The sequence below is a fragment of the Cylas formicarius genome, unplaced genomic scaffold, assembly GCF_029955315.1.
Source record: "Cylas formicarius isolate icCylForm1 unplaced genomic scaffold, icCylForm1.1 PGA_scaffold_2__14_contigs__length_35257938, whole genome shotgun sequence".
Lineage (NCBI taxonomy): Eukaryota > Metazoa > Arthropoda > Insecta > Coleoptera > Brentidae > Cylas > Cylas formicarius.
The window spans coordinates 30,140,269-30,167,564 of NW_026844319.1; the positions used below are offsets into that span (position 1 = coordinate 30,140,269).

General features: G+C 36.6%; 4 protein-coding genes across 4 annotated transcripts; 1 reads left to right on the forward strand and 3 right to left on the reverse strand.

Annotated features, from left to right (window-relative positions):
• Positions 1-1,999: 1,999 nt before the first annotated feature.
• On the reverse strand, positions 2,000-3,669 carry LOC132697815 (uncharacterized). Its single transcript, XM_060663475.1, has 3 exons — positions 2,837-3,669; positions 2,404-2,754; positions 2,000-2,351 (listed from the first exon to the last, which is right to left on the reverse strand). The coding sequence occupies exons 1-3, from the start codon at positions 3,584-3,586 to the stop codon at positions 2,082-2,084; spliced, it is 1,371 nt and encodes a 456-aa protein (XP_060519458.1). The 5' UTR covers positions 3,587-3,669; the 3' UTR covers positions 2,000-2,081.
• Positions 3,670-3,746: 77 nt separating this feature from the next.
• Positions 3,747-5,577, forward strand: LOC132697814 (lariat debranching enzyme). Its single transcript, XM_060663474.1, has 2 exons — positions 3,747-4,048; positions 4,100-5,577. Exons 1-2 carry the CDS (start codon positions 3,852-3,854, stop codon positions 5,424-5,426), a joined length of 1,524 nt encoding a protein of 507 aa, XP_060519457.1. The 5' UTR covers positions 3,747-3,851; the 3' UTR covers positions 5,427-5,577.
• A 76-nt stretch (positions 5,578-5,653) lies between these two features.
• On the reverse strand, positions 5,654-14,735 carry LOC132697813 (ubiquitin carboxyl-terminal hydrolase 10-A). Its single transcript, XM_060663473.1, has 10 exons — positions 14,540-14,735; positions 14,256-14,388; positions 13,415-14,143; positions 13,153-13,354; positions 12,847-13,096; positions 9,306-9,389; positions 8,116-8,280; positions 7,837-8,065; positions 7,616-7,779; positions 5,654-5,821 (listed from the first exon to the last, which is right to left on the reverse strand). Exons 1-10 carry the CDS (start codon positions 14,555-14,557, stop codon positions 5,735-5,737), a joined length of 2,061 nt encoding a protein of 686 aa, XP_060519456.1. The 5' UTR covers positions 14,558-14,735; the 3' UTR covers positions 5,654-5,734.
• Positions 14,736-15,508: 773 nt separating this feature from the next.
• LOC132697816 (transcription factor 21) lies at positions 15,509-26,858 on the reverse strand. The gene is made up of 3 exons (XM_060663476.1): positions 26,525-26,858; positions 21,971-22,121; positions 15,509-15,992 (listed from the first exon to the last, which is right to left on the reverse strand). Exons 1-3 carry the CDS (start codon positions 26,791-26,793, stop codon positions 15,825-15,827), a joined length of 588 nt encoding a protein of 195 aa, XP_060519459.1. The 5' UTR covers positions 26,794-26,858; the 3' UTR covers positions 15,509-15,824.
• Between the last annotated feature and the right edge of the window lie 438 nt (positions 26,859-27,296).

Consider the following 27,296-nt stretch of genomic DNA (forward strand, 5'->3'; position numbering starts at 1 on the left):
ACCGAACGTGTTGCATACTATACTTTTTTTACGTTTTTGGATACATTTTCGCAAAACAACACGAATGCAGTCGCTGACATTAAAAGCGTGGGAAATATCTCCGAAAATATCCGATTGCTGCCAAATCCGTGCGGAACATCCCGGAAATATCCGAAGTGGCTCGGATTCATGGGAAACGCAACTGACATGGTAAAGTGACGTTTCCCGCCCGCTAGATCGGCGGGTAATTAGGTATTTTACAGACGGTAGTAGAAAAAAGCATTTTAGTTTTAAGTAGGTGACGATTTCTCATTAAATTTTTCGCAGTCATTTATATTCAGTACATTATTATGCAGGAATTCACGAGAAAAGTTCAGCTATGAGCGGGAATTCTCAGGTTATCTCTATTTTCAGCACGTATTTGCATATTTCCATGCAGATTGTGTTTTTTTTTTTCGAAATAATTGTGGATTAAAAAAAAAATGTAACCAATGCAAAATGGTGCTGTCAGTACATCAAGCTTTTGAAAATATGGTAATGGTTATAGCCTAATGATCCGTTGTTGCGCTATGAAAGTCCGATCTGCGAAAGGGGTAATCCCAGAAAAGTATCGAGAAATTAATTGATGGTTTATGATAAACTTAGTTGATCCCTCTAGCTTCGAGTTACTACATAGGTGCTGTTTAATTTTGATGTCACTCCTTCAGGCGTAACTTTCATTACTTTTTAACTTATGGAAAGCTAACAACTCCGACCAGCATAGAACTGTCAGCAAACTGAAACAAAGCCATCACACAGGCTATTCACATAAAGGGGGAAGAGCAGGGGGTCAAGAAATGATCCCTGCGGCACACCCTTGCCTATTCAGATCTCATTGGAGGTGTAGTTTATATTACTTGGTATACTAACAATCTGTTTTCTAAAAGAAGCACAATTTTGAAACAGTTTATTCCCTACTTGTTACTTTTGAAAAATCGATAAAATCAATTGTTTTCAAAAGTATACGCGCTCCTCACTAAACTCGAGATCTCGATAACGGTGCATCGTACAGCGTAGCTGTTGATACAGATGGAATCAGCATCGAAGAAAAAAACGTTTTGGTTTGTCGGTTCTGCGTTCCAGTGTTTTTCGATGATCACTTCCGAACGGTTTGAGCTACACGCTTCAAATTTTGCTCCTTTTTAACCATCCACGGGGTGCATATATGCAAAAATGGCTGCGTTTAAGTTTCGGCGTCCATCTTTTTTTTTTCGATTTTCGACTGTTTTTTGGACGTTGCTATGAAACACAATAACTAATCGAAATTTGAAGCTATCGACTTCAAATTTGGCAGGCAAATAGCTTTTGGTCCCCCAACGGAACCTATTGGAATTGGGGGAGTTGGGGGGTCGGGAAGTATACAAAAAATAACAACTGCGTTTGCAAGGGTCTACCGAAAAGATCATTTCTCGCAAACTGTAACTGTTTATAGAACCGAAAAAATTCTTGAACGAGAACACATAGAAGATTTGGCTGCATAAGCTTTTATTCCTGACAATTTTTCAAGAATGTACAGGGTGCGCCGCAAATTAAAAAAAAATCTGAAAATGGGTGCCCCTATTATTGAAAATTGGCGATAGCTGAAGGACTGTGTTTCAAATATCAGTTTCTTTGACATGCAATATTAAAAAACGTAAGTTCAGACCCACATCTAAAATATTAAAGTCGAGTACAATTAAGTACCACAAAGTATTTTTTTCTTAATTTTTGAATTTTTTTTTTGGTTATTTTGGCTTCCAGAAAAAATGTTTTTCTCCATTTAACCGGAAATCAAAAATCGTAACAAAAATATGTCAAAGTTTTTCGTAGACTTGATTTTTCAGGTCTATAACCAAATTGAGTAGGTCTAACTATATTGTTCCCTTTCTTCTGAGGAAAGTCCCGTGTAGGGAAGCATTCGTTTACAATTTCGCTTAATGGAATATGGCAAATAAAAAATAATTTGATTTTTAACATTTTAATTTAAAAATACTGAGGTGGTGCTTATCTGATAACAAAGTAGGTGCCGCCAACATGAAAACTAAAAATAATTTAGAATAATTTAATTGCTTTTTCGGGTTTGCCTAAATTTTGCTTTTCTTGTTTCGTCCGTCCCTTTCGTGCCTCTCGTTAAGCATCTTATAGGCCGGCAGGTATGACTTGGTATCTCCCTCGAACACAGACAAGTACGGATTTGGTATGGTATTAGTAGCGTTGCCCAACGAGGTGTAACCATGGTCGTACAATTTACAATACGGAACTTTGTAATATAAAAGGTAATCCCAAATGTCCGAATAGTGCCAATTCAACAAGGGATTGCACCTCATAACTTGCGGCCAGTCATGATCGGTCATCTGAAATTTTCAAAAAAAGATAACCTCAATAAGAAGTGTTAACTTACGTTACCTCGAATGTGTGTAAGTTATCTGAAAACGGGTCCGTCCTTCTGGTGCCCATGAAGCAAGCCTTCAGTTGGGGGCGCGCAGCCAAAATGTCGGCGAGGGCCTGCCTTATGTCCGACATGATGGTCACCACTTCCAGATTATAGTGGATACTGTATTGCCCAATAAAGTCGTCTTGCTCTTTGAAAGCGCAATTGCTTCTGACGTACAAACACAATAATTTCGCGTTTAAATTTGAGTACTTTTTCTTTAGCACTACCTGCACCAAATGATGCAGAACGGTGCAGTCTTTGCCGCCGTTGAAACTGAGGAAAACGTGTTGCGGCTGATACATTTCGAAACATTTTTCTATGGCCTGCAATTGGAAATTGGAATTTGGCCGGTCTAAACGACAAACGTGTCTAGATATAGAACACCCTATCTTACCTGGTACTTACTTGGAGAGCCGATTTTATATGTGCTTCGGAACTATTCCAGACAAGATCTTGTGCACCAATTAAGGTGACAGACGTTACAGGTTCGTTAGAAAAGTTATTTCTTAACTCCACTTCAGCTCTAACAATATTATCGAATGATTTAGACGAGAGCCTCAACATTTCTATATCCTCATGTTTTTCCGTACCTATGTCTAAATTTTCTATGCTCTCCAAATACTTGAACCCATTTAAGGGCACTTTAAACAGTTTTACAAAACAATACTCTTGTCTATAACGCAACAAATGTTCCCGTAACATCAGCTGAATTTGCTTGTGCGCCAATTCCAAATAAACTATAAATATCCTATGAAAATGTAACACCGGCAGCAAATTTCCACATTTAAGTAGTTTTATTGATTTCGGCCACCAGCAAATCTCGGACGTACCCAGTGAAGAAAACTCATCTAGAGCCGTAATTTCGGCTAGTTCGTTATTAAACACAAGGGGTTCTGAAACGAGATTGGCCAGGGATTTACTAACAGTGCTTATCTTGGAGTTAACAACAGCAACAACAACATCGAATAAGTTTGAAAAAGAATGTAATTCGCGTGACACTGAGCTATCCTCTTCTTCCACAATGGACACTTTTTTTACACTTATACCTAAAGTATTTAACTCGCCAGCGACTACCGTCAACACTCGATCCACGTCCAAATCACCTTTTAGAAAATGGTTATTAACGAAAATAACTCCTGCTGTATTAAACTCCATGTCCTCAAATTTACGCACTTCAACGTTGTGGTATCACAGTTTTGTCGTCATTATTTCATCACGTATTTCAAAATCCACTTAATTCAAATACATAACCTATGCTTTACATAATTAATTACTATAAGTAATTTTTTAAATACAGCGAGCCTGCTGTTAAAAAGAAGACGAACAAGAGGTTACCCTATTAAACTTTGACACGTTTGTGTTTTGTTTATATGCTCGAAAAGGCATTTTTATTAATTTTAAGAAATTTTGTTTGGAAACGATGAAAATAATCGTCGAAGGTTGTGCTCACGGCGATTTGGATACCATCTACAACTCTATAAAGGAAATTGAAGAGAAAGAAGATGTAAAAATCGATTTGTTAATCTGTTGCGGTGATTTTCAATCTTCCAGAAACTACGAAGACTTGAAATGTATGGCAGTTCCGCCAAAATATTTAAATATATGCTCATTTTATAAGTAAGTGCAAACTTTTTTTGGTAGGATCTGCTTTGATAAACTTGATTTTAGATATTATAGCGGAGAGAAAAAAGCGCCCGTTTTAACTGTTTTTATTGGCGGCAATCATGAGGCTTCGAATTTTTTGCAAGAGTTACCCTATGGGGGATGGGTAGCGAAAAACATTTACTACTTAGGATACGCGGGGGTTATAAATATCGCTGGTATACGTATAGCAGGTCTTTCGGGAATTTATAAGGGACGTGATTTCCTAAGGGGGCGTTTTGAAAAAGCTCCCTACGACGAAAATTCCAAAAGAAGCGTTTATCATATAAGAAACCTCGAAGTGTTTAGGTTAAAACAGCTGTCCAAGCCCATAGATATATTTTTGTCCCACGACTGGCCAACGGGCATTTGTAATTTCGGCAATAAGAAGCAGCTGCTCAAGAGAAAACCATTTTTCAAAGAAGACATTGAGTCCGGTCAGTTGGGCAGCAAACCGTGCGAGGAACTGTTGCACCTACTCAAACCAAAGTACTGGTTTTCTGCACATCTGCATTGCAAATTCGCCGCGCTTGTTAAACACGAGGACAATTGCATTACCAAATTTTTAGCTTTGGACAAGTGCCTGCCGAAGCGCAAGTTTCTGCAAGTGATAGACGTGCCTCACGACGATAACGAAACCATTGAGATAAACTACGACTTGGAATGGCTGACAGTGTTATATCTGACAAACCATTTATTGAACGTTAAAAATGTCAATAATTACATGCCCGGGCCTGGATGTTCGGAGAGGTATGATTTTACCCCTACGGTACAGGAAAAAGAGGTGGTTCTCAAGAAACTCAATGGCAGCTTGATGGTTCCGAAGAATTTTCGGCCCACGGCACCGGCCTACCGGCCAAACACTCCCGTCAAAAAATCAAAGAAAGCGAAGCAGCCCGAGGCCAAGTTGAACCCCCAGACCGTCGAGTTCTGCGAATGCTTAAACATGGACGACCCGGTGGCTCTCATTTCCGAAAAGAACGGCGTGAACTTAAGTCTGGACGAGGACTGCGATAACACGACTTTCGTCGACGATAGCGACAGTTCTGGAGTGTCCGAGGAGTTTCATTCGGCCCTTGAATCCGCCATAATCACCCAGGAAAAGATACTGAAAAAGATCTCGCTCCCTGAGCCCAAGAATAAGGAACAAGTAGGAAGCACGGAAGTGGCAGAAGGCGATTCCGCCGATTCGTCACAACCCGATGGTGGTGAAGCACCGAGTACCGTGGATTTGAAAGTGTGCGAAGAGAACAAAGCACCCACGTCACCAAAACGGAGTATGGAAGCAACAGTTGGGCCAAAAAAATTTAAAAGGAGAAACGCGGACATTTACACTAACTCAAACGATAGCTGACACTAGTTTAATGCTTAAATGACTTGCAGAGGTTCTTCGGACTATCTAGTCATTATCAAGCATTATAGTTCAATTTTATTTATTAGCGGTAAGACGAATATTATGGGCTTAAGAAAGAATTTTAAATACCGAAACTTTTAATAAATAAAACCTATTAGAGCACGTCGCGTGATTTGGTAAAACGAACGTTAATTTTCGGTGGGGCCAAAAAAAAAAACAATCCAATAACAGTTTCATTATGTATAAATTTAATTATTAAAATAAGACGCTTAAAAAGTAATAACAAGTTATAGGCCAAGTGTGTAAAATTATCTTCTAATGGTATCGCTACGACGATAGAACAACAAATATGGTACCCGGGTTCCTTGGGGCTTCAGCACCTGCTCCTCCTGAACCTAAAAGACATTTATGGTCCGTGGTCGTTCTAACGCTATGTTGCCGTTCCTAACAACGACATATGGCAACGTGGCTATGACATTTGTCCTGCTATTGCAATTCAAACGCAAAATATCCTATATTTCGGCTTTTTACTCTGCTACCCCTATCTAAATATGCACTATATTACAAGCTTAAATTAATTTTGATCATTTTTTGTGTAGTAGTAGTTAATTCAATTAGTTTTAAAAGATACTTCATAGGAATAGTTCTATGCTTCGGGCCTTTTGTCAGTTCGAACGGCAGCAAAGTTAAAGTGGAGAAATGTGTTAAATGTGGATTCTAAGAGTGGGAGACGACATGATTATATTGTGCTAGCTATGATGTGGCTTTGATGATGAAAATATGACGAAAACAGAGGCAACCGGAGACAGGAGTATTTTTATAATCTAAGATAATGCCTTCTATTCGGCAAATGAACAAATGCTCTTTTTGTGTTGTGCAAACTGAGAAATCCTGTAAACAGACTTCACTGTTATGAAGGCAGCTTCTATGAACTTTCTTTTCGTCCAGTGGGTTTCCTTTTGGTAGAATTCTGGCATCTCTCTGCTCTGCGAGACCTGTTGTTTCTCCATGTTGGGTACGTTTCTTGTCCATCCAGTGGTCGCTAGGTGTCGCCTACGTATGATTTTCCACTATCGCAAGGTTTTCATTGTTTGTTATATTCTCTGGTTTTGTTTCCTTATAGTTTGTCCATAACAGGATTTTGATATTTTTGGAAAATTTATGTGCTGCTTGGCATTGGCACTAGCTAATGACCTCTTCAATCAGTATAATTACTTAAATCAACTTCAACTTTGTCGTTAAGTTGCTGCAGATAATTTTTGCTCTTTTGTATAGTCATTGGATTATTCCTTGTTTGGTTGTGACTGAGTGGTTGGAAAATGCGTTTAAATATTGGGCTTTCTGTACATGGAGGTATTAATCCAAGACATCAAGGAATGATATTTACTCCAGTTTTCTCTTTTTCAATTATGACTTTTATAGACGGAGTATTGCCTAGTAAAGTAATTCAAAAAATTGTCTATCCTATCTTATTCTTTGTCCCACATTATGGAGTTGTCGTAGATGTGTCTCAACTTTTTCGGCTTCTTCCAATCCATGTCAATATTTGTTGCCAGTGGGAAAAATGGTGATCCCATCGGCAATCTTGTGCTTAGAAATGGTATTTCAATTGAAAATATGAATTGCAGCAAAACAACAGTTCTTGAATCTTGGTCCTAAAAACCGCTAGGAACTGACAAAATAATTTCCCTCATCAAAAAAAAAATGACTCCAATTTTCCTTGCCAGCTCACATGATTCTTCTTTCCAGTGACCATATTGGGTCCTTGATTAGTAACCTATTTTTTTTGTCCATCAGTGGTGATTATGGTAGTTCCTTTATCAGCCGGAGTTGACAGGTTTATCCTGTTCCGCTACCTGACACCATATTAATGCAGTTTTTATACTTTCTAGCCGAAACTTTTACCGTTGGACTTATTAGCAATGAAAGCAAATTTAAAAACACAATCAAAAAATGATTGGGGAGTTTTTGTGTGAGCCTTGTGAGTGAACGAAATTTTATATTTTCTCTTACTGCGATGGAACACTAGAGTTGGGAATTTGATTAAATAAATAAACAATGTTACCATATGATATTGTTGGAAGCGGGAAAAATATTTCATTTCGCCAGAATGTACTCAAACATTCCTGGCAATGAAATTTCGAAAAGGGATCCGTTTCTAACCGTGTATACCCCGATCCTAAATATACCTGTTTGACGGACGCGTCGTCATACCGCAGCCAGCTACTGTAACCGACGTGGAAAGCGTCGGTAACGTAGTGCCCTTTTGTCGCTTCCTTCCCGTCGTGGTACACCACGGCGAATAGCTTGTAATGTTTCTCTTTTGCCGTAGCGTTCTTCGACGAGATTAATTCTGAAACGCGATAATTGCGAATCCCGACCAGCGAAACCCTCAACTTGCCTTCCTTACTCGAATCGATCTTCAAATCGATAGGGAACTCCAGGGCTTTTAAAATTTTCGCGCAACCGTCGAGCTTAAAATCGAAACATTTCAAGTGCAAGACCAGTATGATGGGCAACTCGTCGAGCATCACTTGCTGCCACGCCTCCACCGCCTCGTTCGTTTTCGACGAGGTCACGCCCTCCAGCTGATTCTTCGTTATGAGCGCGTCAAGGGCCTCGCGTACGGTTTTCACTTTCTGAAATTCGAGCTGCCGTTAAACCGCACGGACGAAAACCTCAAAATCACCTCGATGTTCAACTGCAACGTGAAAAAGGGCTGGGTATTTTCCGTGTCCTGGTCGCCTGTTCTGTGTATCCGCGACTTCAAGGACCCCCCGAAAATATCCGTAATAGGAGTTCTCTCCACCACCGTTTTCCTCAACACACTGCCCTTGTTCTTGGAGCCCATCACCTGTATCAAAATTATTTAACATACTTAGCATACATCAAATCGACTTCATATTCGGCACATATATGCGGTTTTGCCCTGTGACGGAACCAATTGAAAATGGGGGGCTGGGGGTGTGTGTGTGCAAGGGTCCACAAAAAAGACCATTTTTCAAAAACCGTTTACAAGACCCAAAAAAGTTCTTGAACCAGAAGACGCATTGGATACGGCTCCATAAACTTTTATTCTTGACAATTGACAGGGTACGCCGCAAATTCAAAAAAACTGAAAAAATCGCAATAATTTCAAATCTGTTTTATATGTTAGCTTCTTTTACATGACGATATAGCCCATATAGACAGCTAAAGCTTTTGTATTTTAGGTTTTTAAGTATTGTACAAGGTGTTCGCGATATTCCGTGCAACATTAAAAAACATACTAAGTGCCCCAAATTTACACCTACCGACTTCAGGCTTGGGAGAGAAATAGAAGTCTGGACCCGCTTTAAATTGAGAATAATAAAATAACGCGAAGTGTTTTTTTTTAATTTTTGATTTTTTTTTTTTTGGTTATTTTGGAATCCAGAAAAACATCTTTTCCTCCAAAACCATTCATCCGATCCGAAAAATTTTACAACCGCAATACATGGGAGACCCGTTTTTTATTTTTTTAGAACACTTCCCGACCCCGCAGCGCTCTCATTTTCAATAGGTTCAGTCATCACGGGGCAAGGCTGCATATATGTGCCAAATATGAAGTCGATTGCTTTAAATTTCGGAAACTTATCGTGTTTCATAGCAAAAGACGAGAACGGAGAACGGACAGACAAAAAAAAATTTTTTTACGGTGATCATTTCTGTACCAACGGCGATCCCATAGGACCTACCGTTACCGAGATATAAAATTTTTATACGAGCGCAGATACTTTCGAAAATTCGAAAGTAACAAGCAAAAACATGATCTACGTATCTATACCACCAGAGAAATCCTTTACCCAGAGGTTTATGTATGATTATTTTGTAAATTGTCCATTAAAAAAAAAACCTTACCTGCCATTCTGACACTTTATCTTCTTCCTCGGCACGATTTGGTTGCGGGGAAATCGGCTCCTCTCCTTTCACCAGCTTGATGAGCTACAAAAAGGGTGCTTGCACTTGCGAATCCGATAAGGTAAATTGGAACTGTTATGCAAAAAGCTACCAACCAAAATTTAATGAAAAAGTTACAGATAAACGGGTAATCTGGTCAATAATGAATACCTCTTTATTCTGCAAAGTCTTTCCAACCCAATGTCGACCCTAGACCTTGAAAATTTCCATTAGTAAAAAAAAGGAATAAAAATACTTACTTTTGAGCTTTTTCATTGAGCTATCAACCCACTTGGTTGAGACACTAGATTATATAGAAGATTTTGAAAAGGCTAAAGACAATGATGAATGTGAGTGCTTGACTTTTGACCCTTACCACGAATTCCCACACCCATTGCGTTCTTTAAAAGGGTATATAACGCTCGAATGGAGTGACTAGTGTAGGGGTCAAAACAGAAATATTAAAATGACTCTTCTCCTTATTTGTATTTCACAAAATACCCCAAATGTCGAAACAATTACCCTAAATTTAGTCTCGGGACATGGCTTCTTACAGAATGACTCGATTTCAGCGATATACAAAGCAAATTGAAATCATTCCACAATGCCTGATGACTATATTGATATTACGAGAAACTGCCTTTTTATGGCGTTTCAAATATTGAAAAAATATTGTAAACGGACAACAAACTCATACAAAAGAAAAACAAAACTGACTACGTTAGATCGAATAAATTACAAAAGAATGATTCGTTTATAATCTTATTTAAAGAAAATAATTTCGCCAAACGAATACCAGGCAAGAGATATAAAAAAAATCTAACCATCCACAACCATTAGTTCACCTTTCACATCTTTAGTGCCTTCGTGGCCAAATGGTAAACTAATCTCTGAAAAGAATCTTAAGAACATAAACGAAATGATGCATTTTATACCGACTTTTTTATACCAGCTTAAAATCAAATATATTCATTTATTTATCAACGTGCCAACTGCGAAGCATAAAATAAGATTCACATAAACACAATAAAATTAAATAAAACATATAGAAGAGCTAGATGTCAATGTTGAAGCAGAGTAGATACTTAAGTTATCGAATTTTATAGTTTTCCTTCATTATTCTCTTATATGATAATTTGTTGATACTTCCTATTGATGGATTTTATTTTGCAAAATCCTCCCAAGCGACAAAATTTTTGGTATTTTTGAAAAGAATAAAAAATTAAAACCTGTTACAAGATGACACTTTTACCGTGCGTTCAATTTATCTTCATAACATTTTAATTGGCTGTAACTTTTTTGTTTTTAGAGATATTAAGGAAGACAAAAGAACGAAATGCAGGGTTAGTAGCCAATTTTTTTCCCAGTGACGTATAAAACAAAAAACTATCAATTTTCTGACATATAAGCATATTCTATTATATTCTATTCTATTAAACACATATATACATATGTGTTTAATAGAATATCTAATTCCGATTACAATGATGTAACACATTTTATATTTTAGTAAACTTGTTTTTGACAAATGGGCAAAAATACGAAATTTGTATATAATTTGAAAGAGTGCCCTGACTGACAAATAAAAGTATGTTTATCTTTGACATATTAGTAAACAAGGTTGATGGTAGAATTATTGTCCAAGTCATTATTGTTAAAATGGTTTTTCGCGAATTTAGTATCCGTGAAAAGAGTGATATCCTTCAAGTATACTTTCTGAGTATTAAAAGTGCAACCGCTGTTCGTCGTCAGTATATTAAACTTTATCCAGAGCGCCGAGCTCCTTTAAAATAGATATTTCCAAGACTGGCGAAAAAATTTGCAGAAAACGGTAACGTATTAAATACTAAACAGGAATGCCGGAATCATACTGTTTTAAATGAATGAAATTCTATGAAGCACATCCAGTTTCCTCTATTACTAGAGTATATAGAGAGACAAGTATTTCTCGGAGATTCATGCACTCAGTTTTGAAAAATATAAATATAATGCACTTAAATTTCGTAAAACTCAAAAACTAAGTGCGGAACAATGTCAAAGAAGTGTGCACTTTTGTTTGAATTTTTCAAATTGTCATAATGACAATAACAATTTTTTGAAAAACGTTTTATGGACTGATGAAAGATCGATCTCTACAAGAAAGGGCTGTAATAGGCAAAATACGCGATATTGGTCTTTAAATCATCCTAAACAAATAAACGCAATAAAAACCCAAGGGTATCAATCAATATATGGTGTATATAGATGGGCATATTTTGGGTCCTATATTTATAGATCAAAAATTAACCGGAGATCATTATTTGTAACTCTTAGAGCACCAAATAGAACAACATATAAAAGTGTTGTGCAAGTTAAAAATTTTCTTAACATGGAATATCCCAGGGGTTGGATAGGGACCGGCAGAACTATGGATTGGCCAGCCAACAGCCCCGACTTAATATTAATAGATTTTTTCTTTTGGGGACACATAAAAAATCACGTGCACAGAACTGCTTGTAATAATTTCGTGGAACTTCGGCAAAGGACTTCAGAGGCAATTAAGAGACAATCCGGAAACGTTACTAAATGCAAGACATCATAAAATTAGGGTGTATAAAAAATGTGTTTAGGAGAATGGTGGTCATATACAGTAGTATTTGGAATAGTTAAAGAATTTTTTACTTCAGTGTGTCTGGTCATTTTTAGTGTCTTTGTTTAACTTTAATTTAGAAATAAATATTGTTGTTGCACTCTTTGAAATTATACAAAAATATCCTATTTTTGCCGATTTGTCAATAACGAGTGAAGTGAAATATAAAATATGACACATATATAATATACAGGTGTTCCATTTACAAAAATATGACGTAGGCTGATATTTCAGAAAATATACCTATATTTAATATTTTGGAAAACCAATGCCATATTAGAGTAAGGTCTTCATCTATCTATTTCATTCTGTTTTAATTTTGTTTTATTTTATTGTTTACTATTTTGTTTATGTGAATCCTATTTTATATTGGGCGGTTGGCCCATTGATAAATAAATAAAATTGATAGTTTTGTTTTATTTTTCAGAGAAACTTCCACAGGCTACTGTAATACTTTTTACAAAACTTCTGGACTCCTCCTGCGTCGGTTTTTGCTGACTGTTAACTGTTTCAGTTTCAGTCAAGCTCTGAAGAAGCCAACAGGATGATTGAGGAAACGTCAGCAAGTTTGATGTAGCAAAAACCGACGCAGGAGGAATCCAGAAGTATTGTAAAAAGTGTTTTGTTTTATAGGCCACTACTAACCCTACATTTTGTTTTTTTGTTTGCCCTCGATATCTGTAAAAACAAAAAAATTACAGCCAATTAAAATATTATCAAGATAACATGAACCTTACTATTGCTACAGTTATTTTTTGTATTCGGTTTTGTATGCGTTGGTTTTCTTATTTAGAAAAAAGCTCATTTACTAATAACTCAATATTATTGATGTAAAGGTTGCAAGTTTTTTGCATTTATGCAATTCAAACTCACCTCGAGCATTTCGTCATTTAAATTATTAAGCAGGCAACAGAGGAACTCTTCGGCGTCCTCCTGCCGGCCCTCTATCAAATCCGTCCTTATCCCGTTCAACATTCGGTAGATCCAGGCGGGCTCGAAAGGGACGTCCGTGTTTATTATGACGCCCTGCTCTTTCTTCTGTTGATTTTTGGTCCCCTCGGACCTTCGATTAACCACACGCATGTTGGCCGGCATGGGCGCGAACTCTTTAACGAATTTGCATCTGCAATTCAATCAGTTTGCCCCCTCCGGATCGTTGTGAACCGCGACGAAACTCACATGCCGTCAATGACCGGAGTGGGTTTGCGTTTTTCATTCGAGGAAATATTTTTCACCAGCCCGCTGAGCAGGTTGTACATGGGCGGACAAGCGATCAACGCCTGCAGTATGGAATTTACGTAGCAATAATTGCTCTGGTTGATCAGACCCCTCGGTTGGAGGCTCACCGCTCTACCGTCTACCTTGTAGCTAGCCAAAAACTCTGGAAACGGGGGGCCCGACGACTTTTAGGCTTCGATAATTAGGGTTGGCTCCCACTTACCTCCCATCCGGTAACAATCGGGATCGACGAAATGACCCTTTTTAGGATTCTTGAAAGGACAACTTGTCCCGCCACTGTCAATGTCACGCTTCACAGCCTCGGTATGGTGTGTCTGTCTGTTAGTCCCGTTAACGGTTGAATTGACAGTGGGCTCCGTTTTCGATACAAACAAGCTGGCCCAGGTCTTTGTTTGCGCCCAGGGCGTCGGATCTTGCTTTTTATCCATCTCCTCAGAGTCCAATTTGCTGTTGTCCACTGCACTTTGTGGGGGAACAGTACTCTGAAAGTCCGGTGCAGCGCTGGATGTTAAATCTCCATTGGCGTTTATCTCGTCATTGACCCTTATTTGGGTCGGACTATTTTCTTCAATATATTCCTTCCGTATAAAATCATTTCCATAATAAGGTTCCATAACGGTGCTGTGATTTTTGACAAAGATTTGCTGCGGAGGCGGCACACCGTAATAAATCGGGCTTTTGCCCTCAAAGTTTGCGTAAACCGTTGAAACCGGGATGGTCCCATAATTTTGCGGGTTTATCTGGATGGGCACTGGAACCATAGGTGGCAAGAAAGGACCCGCATTGAAATAATGATTGCTAATTGGTCCACCCTCGATTTGCAACCCATAATGTTGGTTGATAGGAGGATGGGTATGGTTTTCAAACTGGTGGTACGTGTTTTGATCTGCCGTAAGTGTCGCAATCCTCTTTTTCAATCTCCTCTTTGGACCTACATAACGGGCACTCTATATATAATGCCAAAAAATTTCAATACCACAACCGCAAATGTTTTGATTTGATTACCCTGCTCTCTGAACCCGAATTTTGGATGCCCCACTTACCAACAAAGGCAGACTTTTCACCACCAATAAACCAAGGGAAATCGTCTCCTTGTCTGTCGGAGTATAACGACGATAAAACTCTGTTTCTTTCAAACTCGTCAACCTCACTCAGGTCAAGAAATTGCAAATCCAGCTGCAAAACAAAAAAACTAGGTTATGTCGATCGTGAATATTTCCGGAGAAAAACCAAAGCGGTTTGTATTATTGTCGAGCATAATAATAATAGCGTGTTTTAACCGGAAGCGTGCGGTGTTAAATGTGCGAAGCGAAATGGCAATACTCACCGTGCTAGTGATATCCATGACGCCTGTTCTATTATAAGACTAGAGTTAAATGGATTCCTTTACCGGCGACGGCATCGAAACGTACTTCGCTTTTTTTTCTATTTAAGCGGGATTAATTTTTCGTCGTCCATTGCTATTACGGTGTTCAGCATTCGTTCGTCAAATTTGACAGTTTCGCGAGAGAGGAGCCAACCAAATTTCTTCTTTTCGAGCCGATCGGCCGTCGGTACAACCGGCCTTTTCCGATACTCAAAAGTGGGTTGGCTATACTTAAGCGTTTCATCAGTGTGATGGTAGCACACGATCGAATGTTCCAATGGTCGAAAATCGCGAATGGTGTTCGGGTTCGGGCGGGGTGGTGGTTTGTAACAGCCGATCCGCCAACAGCTGGGACGTGACGTATATGTGATGGAGTGACAGAATATTTAAGTTAGAACCATATATATAATGGCAGTAGGTATATGACCTTTCCTGGTAATTTTTGAAGTCTTAAACAAATATATTTGACATTTATTAAAGAAATTACTGGTACCTAACTCTTAATAATGTGTATAAAGGTAGTTGCTACTTTTATCATAAAAATAAAAAAAAATGGAGTAAATACTATGTTTTGGGAATAATTATTAAAAAGCTTGTGCTTAAAATTTTTCATTTCAAGATAACAATCCGAACAGATATATTCTGCTACACCAACACAACAAAAGATTTGGTGGACCGTTAGGGACATTTCTGGCAAACGATGTACGTCCTGTATCTTTAAAACGACCACCGTTTTCCTAATTCGTATTCGGATTATAGTTACAAGTATCGACTGTTAAATTACAAAATCTGCCATTTGACCGAGATACCTCGCGAGGCGGGACTCACCGATACTTTCCGAAACGGGACCGAACGCTGTTCGGAAGTTTCGACCATTTGTGGTGTTATATTGTGGGGAGGGGATTTTGCGTTAAGCGAATACGTTCGGGCTTCAGACTTTATTGCACTAATTGTCGATAACTACAGCATAATATCTGCGTTGAATCCATAAATAAAATTTTACTTCCTAAACTAATGCGTATACGTCTTATGCGTGGCGTTTCAAAACCATTATTTATAATTTCGACGCCTGAAAGTGACAAATTGCTAAATATTTGTTTTCTTTGAAGCGTTAAATAAGGGGCGGGGTTCTAAACTGACATCGCTTATCTCTTTAATAAATAACCACGTAATAAATCGTCTTAATCGCCTTCTTCCTAAACGGCGAATAATTTTGTCCGCAGCCGGCGACACTTTCCTAAATAAATCAGTAGTAATAGGATACGTCTTTATCCCTGACGACGGCAGGGTGCTGACCCGATGACACCTCGTCCCCCCAGGGGGCGTGGTTGTTGAGGTGGTGAGAGTCCCTTTCGGGATGGTAAGGTGGACCATCTGCGGAAGCATCCGTTCGCTGGAAACTGAAGGGCCAGGTCTAAAAAGACGCAACTTCGTCGTTATTTAGTAACGCTTTTGTGGAACGTAATTCAAAAATTAAAAATGAAGTTGAAAAGGATAATTAAGTATAGATTGACAGTCAATGTTTGATGAATTTAATATTTATTTATTTAATGTTAAGCATTTGTTCATTTGTTACGCATTATATCGGATGATGCATTCCCGAACGGAACGTAGGAAATCACATAATTATGGCTCCCCTGCGCATATCAAAGTTGTAATATAACTTTGAGTTTGAATAAATTTTAATATGCCAAGCTTTAGTTATTGAATTAAATCTGATACTATTTCCAAAACTTGATGACGCCAGGCTAGGCAATGACATATCAAATAAAGGTTTCATAAACTAAGTATGTAGATGTATCGTTATGTGTTTTTTAGGATGAAACTCGTACTCGGTTCTTAATATCTGCTTGTTCCTTGTCATTTAAATGACGGTTTAGGCCACGAGGGAGCTTCAAAAATCGACTATACTAACACTTCTAACATTGTTTAGTCGATAGTGTGAAATCCTGTCACATTTTAAGGAAATAGTTTGTTTTGTAACTAGTTAAGACTTTCAAAGTTAACATTTTTATAGATAACACTTTTCAAGTGACCCCACAGAAAAAAGTCGCTTGGCGAGAGATCAGGTGACGTGGATGACCAAGGGATGCAGCACTTTGGGCCAACCTCTTCTGTGTGGGTTCAATTTAAGTTTGTAATAAGTCCAAATAGGTTTCTGCCGTGAGGTCATAGTCCATAAAAAATGACCTAATAATATGATGTCCGCAAATTCCCAACATAACATTTTTTTGGAGGATATCCGGTTCGAGTACAAACAAAACGATATTCATTGTCTTGGCTCAAATTCCGACAGTTTTGAACATTTGGTCTGTTGTTGAGTGTCTAAACAAAACGCTACTCTTCTTTCTTTATTGCCTTCCCGGAGCTCTTGGCGCTTTTCGTATTTATAGGAAAAATATTGTAGTGTGATATTTACTCACAGCTTGTCCAAGAATCTTTCTTCTGCTCTATTATCGACATTTTCAGTTATTTATTACGGTGCCTTTGGACTAGAGTTGGAGAATAATACGTTTAATTGTCGAAATCGAAGGTTTAGTTTTAGCAGTAAGTTCTTTAATCCAAAATCCAAAATACTGTCCAATATTTCATATTGTAATGTAGTTTAATGGCCTGAATTAGTTCAAAAAGACAAATTCAGCATTCAGCAGATTCAGAATTTCAGTTTTAACTGAAAAAATCATCACCATGCATAGCCTATGGTGAAAATCACAAAATGGACGCAGTTTAGTTTAAGTTAGTTTTAATTATTTCTAGTTTCCTCAAATTTCGTGAAAATAAATAATAATCTTAGTATAAAGGTCGCATTTTCGGCGGGGAATTTTTTGCAGTAACCACCATGCAATTTTTGCTAGCAAAACGTTTTTAAATTTTGAGACAATAGACGACACTCTTTGGTAATGTTAATTCTGTTACATTTGGTGCTAATTGTTTATTAACTTGTTTTATACTAGTTTTTAAATTTCTTTGATACATTTTCCAATATTTACAGTTTTTAACGAAATTGTCCATAGGTACTTTTCATAATAATATATTTGGGAGGCGGAAACGAATGACCGCTCTGTCTATAACAGGTGCTTATATTTACACTTTTAGAGTCACATTTCGTAAATTCGACTTTATTTACATTTTCAATAGAGGTTAAACCAATAATTATAATAAAAACAAATTGTTCACATAACGCTTAAAGAACCAAAACGCTAAAATACTTACAGAATTATACTAAGGACGCCGATCCGTCTGCTGCAATTCAGCATAATATTAACTCTGCACTTGTCGCTAATTTTTTTAACAGCACTTTCTACACCTTAATTCTTTTTTTGCCTGAAAATTTAATGGGATTTCGACATATTTTGAGACAATTCTGGCATAAAAATGCAGTAAATTTCAAATCTCGTGCATGCAGACCTCAAAATTTTGTGACAGTTGCTTTACGAGTTTCTGTACAATTAGCATAGGCAGGGCCTGTATATCTAATAGCTATATGTTCTTAACCATTACATAGTTAACATTTATCGAAATAACTTCAAATTGACATTAAAGTCAATGTACTTACTGCACAGCCCCTTAAAAATTGAAATTTGTTTACTTTTTTTAAGGGTAATAAATAAATATCGTTTTTTTGGTTCCATCTCGCGAGTGCTTTTGCAAAGTCCGAATTTTAACAACATTTTTTTATCGGCGAGCAAACATCTCGCGTCACTCAACCATCAAAACACGTTTCCGGATATATTTAGACGACGTTTACGTTCGAGGATGTACTTCGCTTAACAAAACACGTCTCGGGTGTCGTACGAATCATTCCCGAAGAGAACGGCGGCAAATGGATCCAGCTGGCGCTTTTTTGGCCGCTCGCGCCACGATCGTTTACTTTGCACGGGCGTAAATTTAACGCCGTTCGTATACGATTAAATAAACTCGGACCGCTTCCTGCACTCCTTGTCCGAGTATTTGTTTTCCCGAGATTTATCACGATCGCAACCGAAAGATTGAAGATAGATGGCGTGGTTTCGTATTTTGAGGTTATGTTTGCATATTTCTGTTTTGGATTAGTTTATTTAATTAACATTTTCAAGCCCAGACAAAAGAATTTGGAAAAGAAATGCTGCTGCTAAAAATTTGTTGCTACCTTAATGAAGGGGGCTTAAAATTGGTTAAACGAGGACCATGAACAGTTTAAGCAGCGTTTGGGGATGTAAAAAGAAAGCTCTAATAAAATATTGATACATGTGAAAGTCTAGGTAATTTTCGCATCTTTCAAAAAAAAAACTTCGAAAGGAATTAATTTTTATTTTGTTCTGCTTTGAAACAATCTCACCTTTTCCTAGACATAAGAGATAGGTAAAAAAACATGAACCTTGTGTCACATAAATTTCAGTTTGTAAAGTGTTTAAATATTTTGACGTGAAATGGGAGAAGTTTCGGCAGTGTTACATCCGTCAGTTTCCTTTGTTTTATAGAGATACAGATAGCCCAATTTTCTAGTTCTACTACTAGTAAAAGATTTTCAAAACAAGATTTCAAATTCATGTGATTATTTAACATCCACAACGTAAAAACAAATTCTAAGAGGTAGTTTACCAAAACATAACCTTTCTTTTTTATTCATTTTACATGGTTGGTATTACTGAATTGACCTTAAAATTGACGAAAATTAGTACAAGTTCCATTTCGTGAATTAATTCACGAAGAATTTTGATATAAAAGTCGTGGTTTAACCAAAGCAATATAAAGTATAGTTTTTTGTTAGTCACGATCCTTTTTATTCTGTGCATACATACCTATTTATTCAAGGCAACACCTCTTGGTGGTGGTTGGAACTGCATCAGTGGGAATTTTGCAAATTTTGACGTAACGTTAATGTTCAACTAGCATTACGAATAACGTAATAAAGAACCAAAAAACATGTTCCTAGGATCCTTGAAATTAGGTTTTGAAAATAGAGAAAATCACCTCTTGGAGTTTGGCATATAAAAATTTGAATAAACAAATTTCGGTAAATATTATACTACTTCCATTTATTTCTTTTTTCTGTTATTTTTGCATTTAATTGTCTTAGTTTTAGGCAGTATCATATAGGGTAAACCAAAACTGAGGGAGAAAGTTTGCTTTGCAAACTGTTTGCTGTGATCTTTTACGTGTGTTGCCTGTGATTGGTTCCTATGGTAACCATGTAAGGTGGGACAAAGTACGAGCAACGAATCAGTGGCGCGCGTGATAGTACCGAAGTAGTAGAAATGCATAAATATTTTATTGTCATTTGGTAGATTTCTGGTAATAGACTTTCATATTTTGACAAGATTTCTAAATGATCAGCTTTTCTTTCTACTGGAGCTATTTCCAGGTATTCCCGATATTTGTCCCTGTCCGTCGTATAGTTTTTTTACATTAATTATATTATATTTTTATTCATTTCCAAAATAACATATGTTATTGACCAATAAAACATGTACTCATATTAATTAATTCTTAATTACACATCCTAATGACGATTACCGAGACTGTAATTAAATAACCTAACGCACTGCCCTCACAGAAATGAATACGTAATATTTAACTATTATTCAAATAATTATTCCAAAAAAAAAAAATTCGATTATCTCAATTATCCGGTTATGCCCATCACTAGTTGAACGACTTCATCTCAATGGTGTAAACATCAGTTCCTTGTTACTTGATAAAAGTGCATTTCTAACCAACCATTCCTTTTTTTATTTTTAACAGTGTACACATCATCAGGCTGGCACGTCATACTTTGACAAAACAAAGTTTGTTTTGACGTGCAAAAAGACAGGTTTATGCAAACATTTTGAGTAATAAAAATTAATAAGCATGTTTTTAAGAGTTCAGTTTTTTTCCTTGGGGATATCGATGGGTTCATAATTACAAGAAAAGTGTATCTTACAATGAAATGTATTATTAAATCTATTTTTATTACTATACACTTTAAACGTTAATCAGCCTTTTCTGTACGAAATTATTGTAAGCAATAGTTGGTTAGTTTGTAAATAAATCTTGAAAAAACGATGTATATTGTGCTTATATAGCTTATTTAGAGCATTTGGTATTTTGTTTAGTTTTATTGTTTTATCATTAAAAAATGTCTAGACTAAACAGATTCAACTTTTATCTATTTTTAAAATAACAAAATGATTTTTAACTTTTAAATAAACCATTTAAAAATAATTAGGTTTACTTTACTTTTGTCAAAAATGATAGACAATTAAAAAATATGTATTTGTTTCATATGTTTACTCAAAAAAGAATTTAAATATTTTTTTTTTACTATAACCCGAGCATATGAATTTCGAATAATTCATAGATAATCGACACATTGGTTATTTATTATTCGATTAACTGGAAATAAAAACCGAATTAAACAGGTTATTTTAAATACCAGATGACAGGTTATTTTTCATTCGAATAAGCCCATCACTATGTTTAGCCTTCATCCTACGTTTTTGTGAGAATAGTGTGTTTTTAACATTTTAGGAGAATTTAGGAAAATAGTCATTGAACATATTCAAAGGCTTTCCAAGCATTCGTCAAATATGTTTATGTAATTGCCTTAAAAATAAATAAGAATTGTTTCTTACGAAAGTAAAGTAATTATAGATTTGATATTTGTGTTTTTAATCCACCTACGACACTATACAAACAGTTGCTATAACAATTCACAGAAGTTTGTTAAATATGTCATATTTATTATGTGCAACACGATTGTGACAATATTCATCACGCGCACCAATGATTCGTTGCTTCTACTTTGTCCCACCTTACATGATTACCATAGCAACCAATCATAGTTAGGCAACACACGTAAAAGATCCCAACAAACGGTTTGCAAAGCAACTTTTAACCCTAAGTTTTGGTTTACCCTGTCTGATACCGCCCAAAATTTAAAAAAATAATTCCAGAAATAAAAAAAAAATGAAATAAGCGGATTTACTAATTGGTTGCTAGTAAAACGTTTACCGAAATTTGTATTGTCAGAAATTTGCACTCACAATCAGGTGTTGCCTTGAATTAATATGCATGTACAGAATAGGATGAATCGTTACTAACCAAAAATTGAACTTCATATTGCTTTGATTAAACCTTAACATCCTAAATATTCGCTCTAATTGATTTTACATGACATGAGTGCATATTAATTATTGCCCCAAAACTTTCGCTAAAACTTCTTAATTAAGTTTTATTTTTTAAATTACGATTTTTCGACTGGCTTTTATCCTCTTTAGAAGTGTTGAGTGTTGAGAATTGAAAGTGTGGATAAAGACATCAATTGTCAGTATTATATAAAAAGTGCCCTCAGAAGTTTAACAACTTATTTACTGTGATCTGATATATTTTTTTAATACAAATCAACTTTTGACGTCGACTGTCGCTTACCAAAGTAAGAGGATGCTTATGGAGATCCGCGGGTTCCGGTTGGTCCATCAAAACAGCTCTGAGATGGGCGATGTAGCTGGTAGCAAGCCTCAGAGTATCCAGTTTAGAAAGCTTGGTGTCCGCAGGCACCCATGGCAAAGTGGTTTTCAGTCTAATTAATTTAATTTGGAATGTAGTTAGAAAGGGTGATACGAGAGTCTGTGAAAAATCGATATCTCATAATTTCGGACCATCGGACCATGATGCTTTTGTGTACAGAAGAAGAAGCAGAACACGACCCTGGTTAGTTCATTTGGCATAATTCACAGTAATCAGATTTATTTCGTTCAAAGCAGACTACATCTGTTTTTGAATTCAGGTGAAAAATCTCAGACAATACGCACATTTCAATTGCTTTACGACAAATTGACGAATTGATAAACAAAAGTAAAACTTAAGAATGGTAAATACAGCTGAAAACTATATTAATTTGTAGTAACTTCTTAATTGATGCATAGCAATGAATGACATGACTTGCAACAGAAAAACTTTGCAAATTTTTGATTTCTGATAAAAATTGTGGTTTTTATGATATCATTTAATTTTCATTTATTTTATTTATTATTTTATTTTTTGTAACCGTCTGTATTTTAGACAGGGTGTCCAAATAGTGTGTCAAATTAAAATGTGTCGTTTATTATATCATTAAAATGTTAAATACGAAAATCATAGACAAAACTATAAGATACAATTTAAAATTATTATCAAATATATAGGGTGGTTCATAAATATGTGGGAAACCGAACTTTTTAAAATGGAGTATCCTGTGTATTGTGCCATTAACACACACTCCCTTTTATACTCAAACGTAGGGTTGTTAGGGCTGATACTATGCTTCTCTTGAAATTAGTTCAAATCGTTTATACAGGGTGAGTCAAAATGAACATTATTAATTCTTTTACGGTTTTATATACAGAAAATAGTCTCTTTCTTAGATCAGGAGGTCTAGGCCGCCATTTAATCGAACCACCTCTCTTTATTCACCGCTGAGGAAATAAATTATTTAAGTAGTTGATGAAGGAACCAAGTTTTCCGCGTCACTTTGTCTGAAATAGTTTTTAACTCAGCTCTAAAAGTTTAAGTAATACCGATTTTCAAAAAAATGAGACCCTACGTAGCAAACATTTAAAGGCCATTTTTCCTGACTGTGTGTCATCATAAAATGAAAATTCGTATGTAAATAAGTTGTACGGATATATCTTATTTTTTCGCAAAAAATACTTTTCGCAGAACTCTTGAGAAATTTGTCGTACACTTACGTGTGAGTTTCCTGTGACACTAAGTAATACTTGGAATTTATCTTTCTCGTTCACTTACTTTCATTTTTCTTGGCTTATTGCAATGATTCCTCACAATGTGAGAATTTTTCAGAGTTTTGTGCGTAAAAATGTGTTTACCTTACGTATAGTAAAAATGTTTAGGCTTCATCTTATGGCCAGGTCCAAAATACCGTCACCATATTGGATTTTTGCAGTGTATTTATTACCTTTTTATTCATGTATCGCAAATTGTATTTTTGTTCTCCAAAAATCTGTGAATTTTCAGATCCGTCGATGACATCTTAATATCTAGTATATTACTGCGTCGTTAAAAACTGTCAAGATGTATCTTGAAAGATGACATGACATGTTTAAATTATTTATTTAAGACAAAAATATAGCGATAGAATGGATGAGGAAAAGAAAATTTAGATAAAAGTTGGCATTTTGCAGATAAATATGAATCCGGGAAAGTCCACACGGCGCCAAGTTTACTCTGACGTAGTTGCTTCTTCTCGTACGAGTGCACCTAAAAAAAATGGTTTCAAATGCTACAAAATTCATAGCATATTAAAAAAAATAGAACATGGAGTTTATCGTCGAATGCTGTAGATGTGAGGTGCAAAATGCAAATAAAAAGAATAATGTCTCAATATCGGTCTCCTAGGGGCAGTTCAAAATGGAGCAAGTGCTGCAAATGTGTACGAGCAAAATTTGCTTCCGAAGTAACAAATGTTTGAAACTTTTTCGCTGGGTTCCCCTATGTATGTAATTGTTTTAAATTGTTCGTGTTCTGTATTAGGTTTCGGATAAATAGAGTTTACTGTTTTCTGGATTTGTTTTTTATTTATATATAATTTTATCTATAATGGACGGATTGCAGCCGTTGTTCAGTGCAATTTGTTTAATGATATTAAGTTCTTTGTTGTAATTTTCTGTTGAGAGTGGTGTATTAAAAAGTCTGTGTATGTGAAATGCCGCCATTTTGTGTGTATTATGTATGACTGAGTCCTTGTGTGAAGGTTAATGGTAGATTTCTTTCGAAAAATCGTCGTTGAGCGGAGCAAGTTTGTAGTGCCTAGCGCACAGCGGCTTTTTATTTTAAAAAGAAAGAGCTTCGGGGTTTCTTGTGTTAGAAGGACGCTTCATTTTTCTATCGTGCTTCTGCGGACCACTATGGCACTGTCGCAAAATCGATGTAATTTTATTGTGCATACAACCTGTATAAAGTGTTTTTTACTTATCGCCGAAGTTCAAAGTCACAACAGACCTTGATAAATAAAAAACATGTAATGACGATTTCCAATGAAATTATTCCAAGCATATATATCTTATCCACCCCGTGAACGGTTAAAAAGGAACAAAATTTGCAGCCTGTAGCTCAAACCGTTCGGAATTTATTGTCAAAAAACCCTGCAACAGAGAACGGAGAAATCTAGAACGGATTACGGAGAACAGACAAAAAATAAAAACGTTTTTATCGATGCTGATTCCATCTGTAGCAACGGCTACGCTGTACGATGCACCGTCATCGAGATCTCGAGTTTAGTGAGGAGCGGGTATACTTTCGAAAAGAATCGATTTCATCGATTTTTAGAAAGTAACAAGATTGCTTTCGAAAAATCGTCGCAGGGCGGAGTGCGAAGCAGCTTTTTATTTTAAAAAGAAGGCGTTTCGCGGTTTCTTGTGCTAGAGGAAAGCATTGTTTTTCTATCGTGCTCGTGCGGACCACTATGGAACTTTCGCGAAATCAATGTGTGCATTGTACAAAGTATCTTTCACATCCCGTCGAATTTCAAAGTCACTTTGGTAAATACAAACATTCGAGCAAATAATAGCGATTTCGATATAGGGATATTTTTTCAAATACCTCGCACACCCTCTATGATACACGGCAAATTTCAGGATCTTATATATTTATCGACACGCCCTGTACATAATTGAAAACCTGCCAGAAGTAGAGGTTATGGTCCTAGATCTCCCACGTTTTCCGGTCCATGAATTTTTCCAATAGAGTAAATAGTTTTCCAGAAAATAATTAATTTTTGAAACAATGCAGTACGTCGTCATTGAATTTTTTCAAATATCTCGAGCAACGTACGTAAATACAATGATAGCAGCTCTCGATGTGGCCTACAATACTGATTGGACTAGTTAGCCAATTTTTTCACGAATTTTGATTTAAGGTCAATAATTTGCTTCGGAAAAGGTCAATTTTCAGTTTCGTTTATATTTTTGTCCATAATTGAAGAACCCTGTAACTGATTGAAAAAATGTCCGAAATAAGTGTTGAATCTTCCCCGTACGCTGGTTAAAGAATTTTCGAGATCGGCTTAACAGTTTTAGAGAAAATAATTTTCTTCTGAAAACCGAAATAACAGAATTTTTTTTTTAATTTTTAGAAAATACTTTGCGGCATTTGATTACGTCCTATTTTAAAAGTGTAAGTGTGGGTCGGGACTTCTACCTCTCTGCGAAATCTGAAGTCGGTGGCTGCAAATTTGAGACATCTACTACATGTTTTAATATAGCACATAATATCCGGAACACCCTGTACAATATGTGGAAACTTTAAATACAAAAGTTTTAGCTGTCCATACGGGCTATGTAAAAAAAATGGCAACATAATCACAGCCTTCTTGTTATGATCAATTATCATCGCGAAGGGAGACCGATTTTTAGTTTTTTGCAAATTACCGACGCACCCTGTACATTTTTAAAAAATCATAAAGGTTTTGGGTCCGGATCTTGCGCGTCGTTTGGTTAAAGAATTTTTTCGATCGCATATACCGCCTGCAAATGCGGTTTTTAAATTTTTAAAAATACTTGCCGCCCCCCAGCCCTCCCATTTTCAATAGGCTCCATTACGGTGCTAAACTCTATATGTCTGTCAAATTTCGAGTGGAGGGCTTCAAATTTCGGACACTTATCGTATTTCGTAGCAATGTCCAAAAAACAGTCGAAAATCTAAAAAAAAAGATGGACGACTTGGTTTGATCGGACTCATTTTTTACTGGTTTTTGTAGCTCGTGCACTGCTTAAAAGAAGCCAAACCTGAAGGCCATGTTGCAATATATAGATATAGGCAATTAATGATAGGTCTACAGAGAGACGGAGAACGGAGAACAGAAGATCAGAAAATTAAAAAAAATTTTTTCGACGCTGATCATTTGTGTACCAATGGGGGATTTTTCCAAAATTCGATTTTTCACAAACCGATCGATTTTTCGACGCAGGAAAAAACAAAAAAACTCGCCTGCAAAACGCTTTGCTAAGCACCCGCATCCTGGCCCGTTCCCTTGCGTTGGCAGCGTTTCTCTGAGGATGTCTAACATCGTCGAAATCTTCGTCGGAATCTTCCGAACTGATCGATCGTCGTTTTCTAGGCATGGCGCGTTTTGGAAAACACCGAATCGCGTCAGCGACTAAGAGGCATCGCGAGATTGCCGAAATTTTGACGAATTGCCCGAGAAAACGAAGGCCGGGGTCGTGGGCGGCGACGACACGAAACCACGCCCCTTTCATTCTACGATCCGGCCAATCGGAGGTCCGTCTGCGGGTTATTGACGTCACGCAGAAATTATTTTAGGAACGACTGTGTTGATTTCATGTCATGTGCAAACGATGTGAAGAATCTTATTTAAAAAAAAAGGTTTTTTGAACCTCCCGAACATAAGTTTTTGCTTATTTCAGGTATTTAATTTAAGTTTGTAAGTAAGTGAAAATAAATATCGTTATAATACATGTAGTTTTGGATTGTTGCTTTTGTGCCACATGAGGAAGGGGTTTTAGTCAACTGTCTACTGTGATATCTTGCATTGTCCATTACAATGACGCTCTTAGGAGGGATAATTGGAACTAGCTTGTTTTTAAACCAACTTTCAAATAAATCAGCGGTGGTGTCTTCATGGTAATCCAGAGAAGAATCTTTAATATTTTTCGCAGACACTTGGAATCCAACCATCTTTAGGGCTTCCAAAAAATTTAATTTTCTACTTTTTGTGAGTTCTGAAAGCTATTTTTAAACC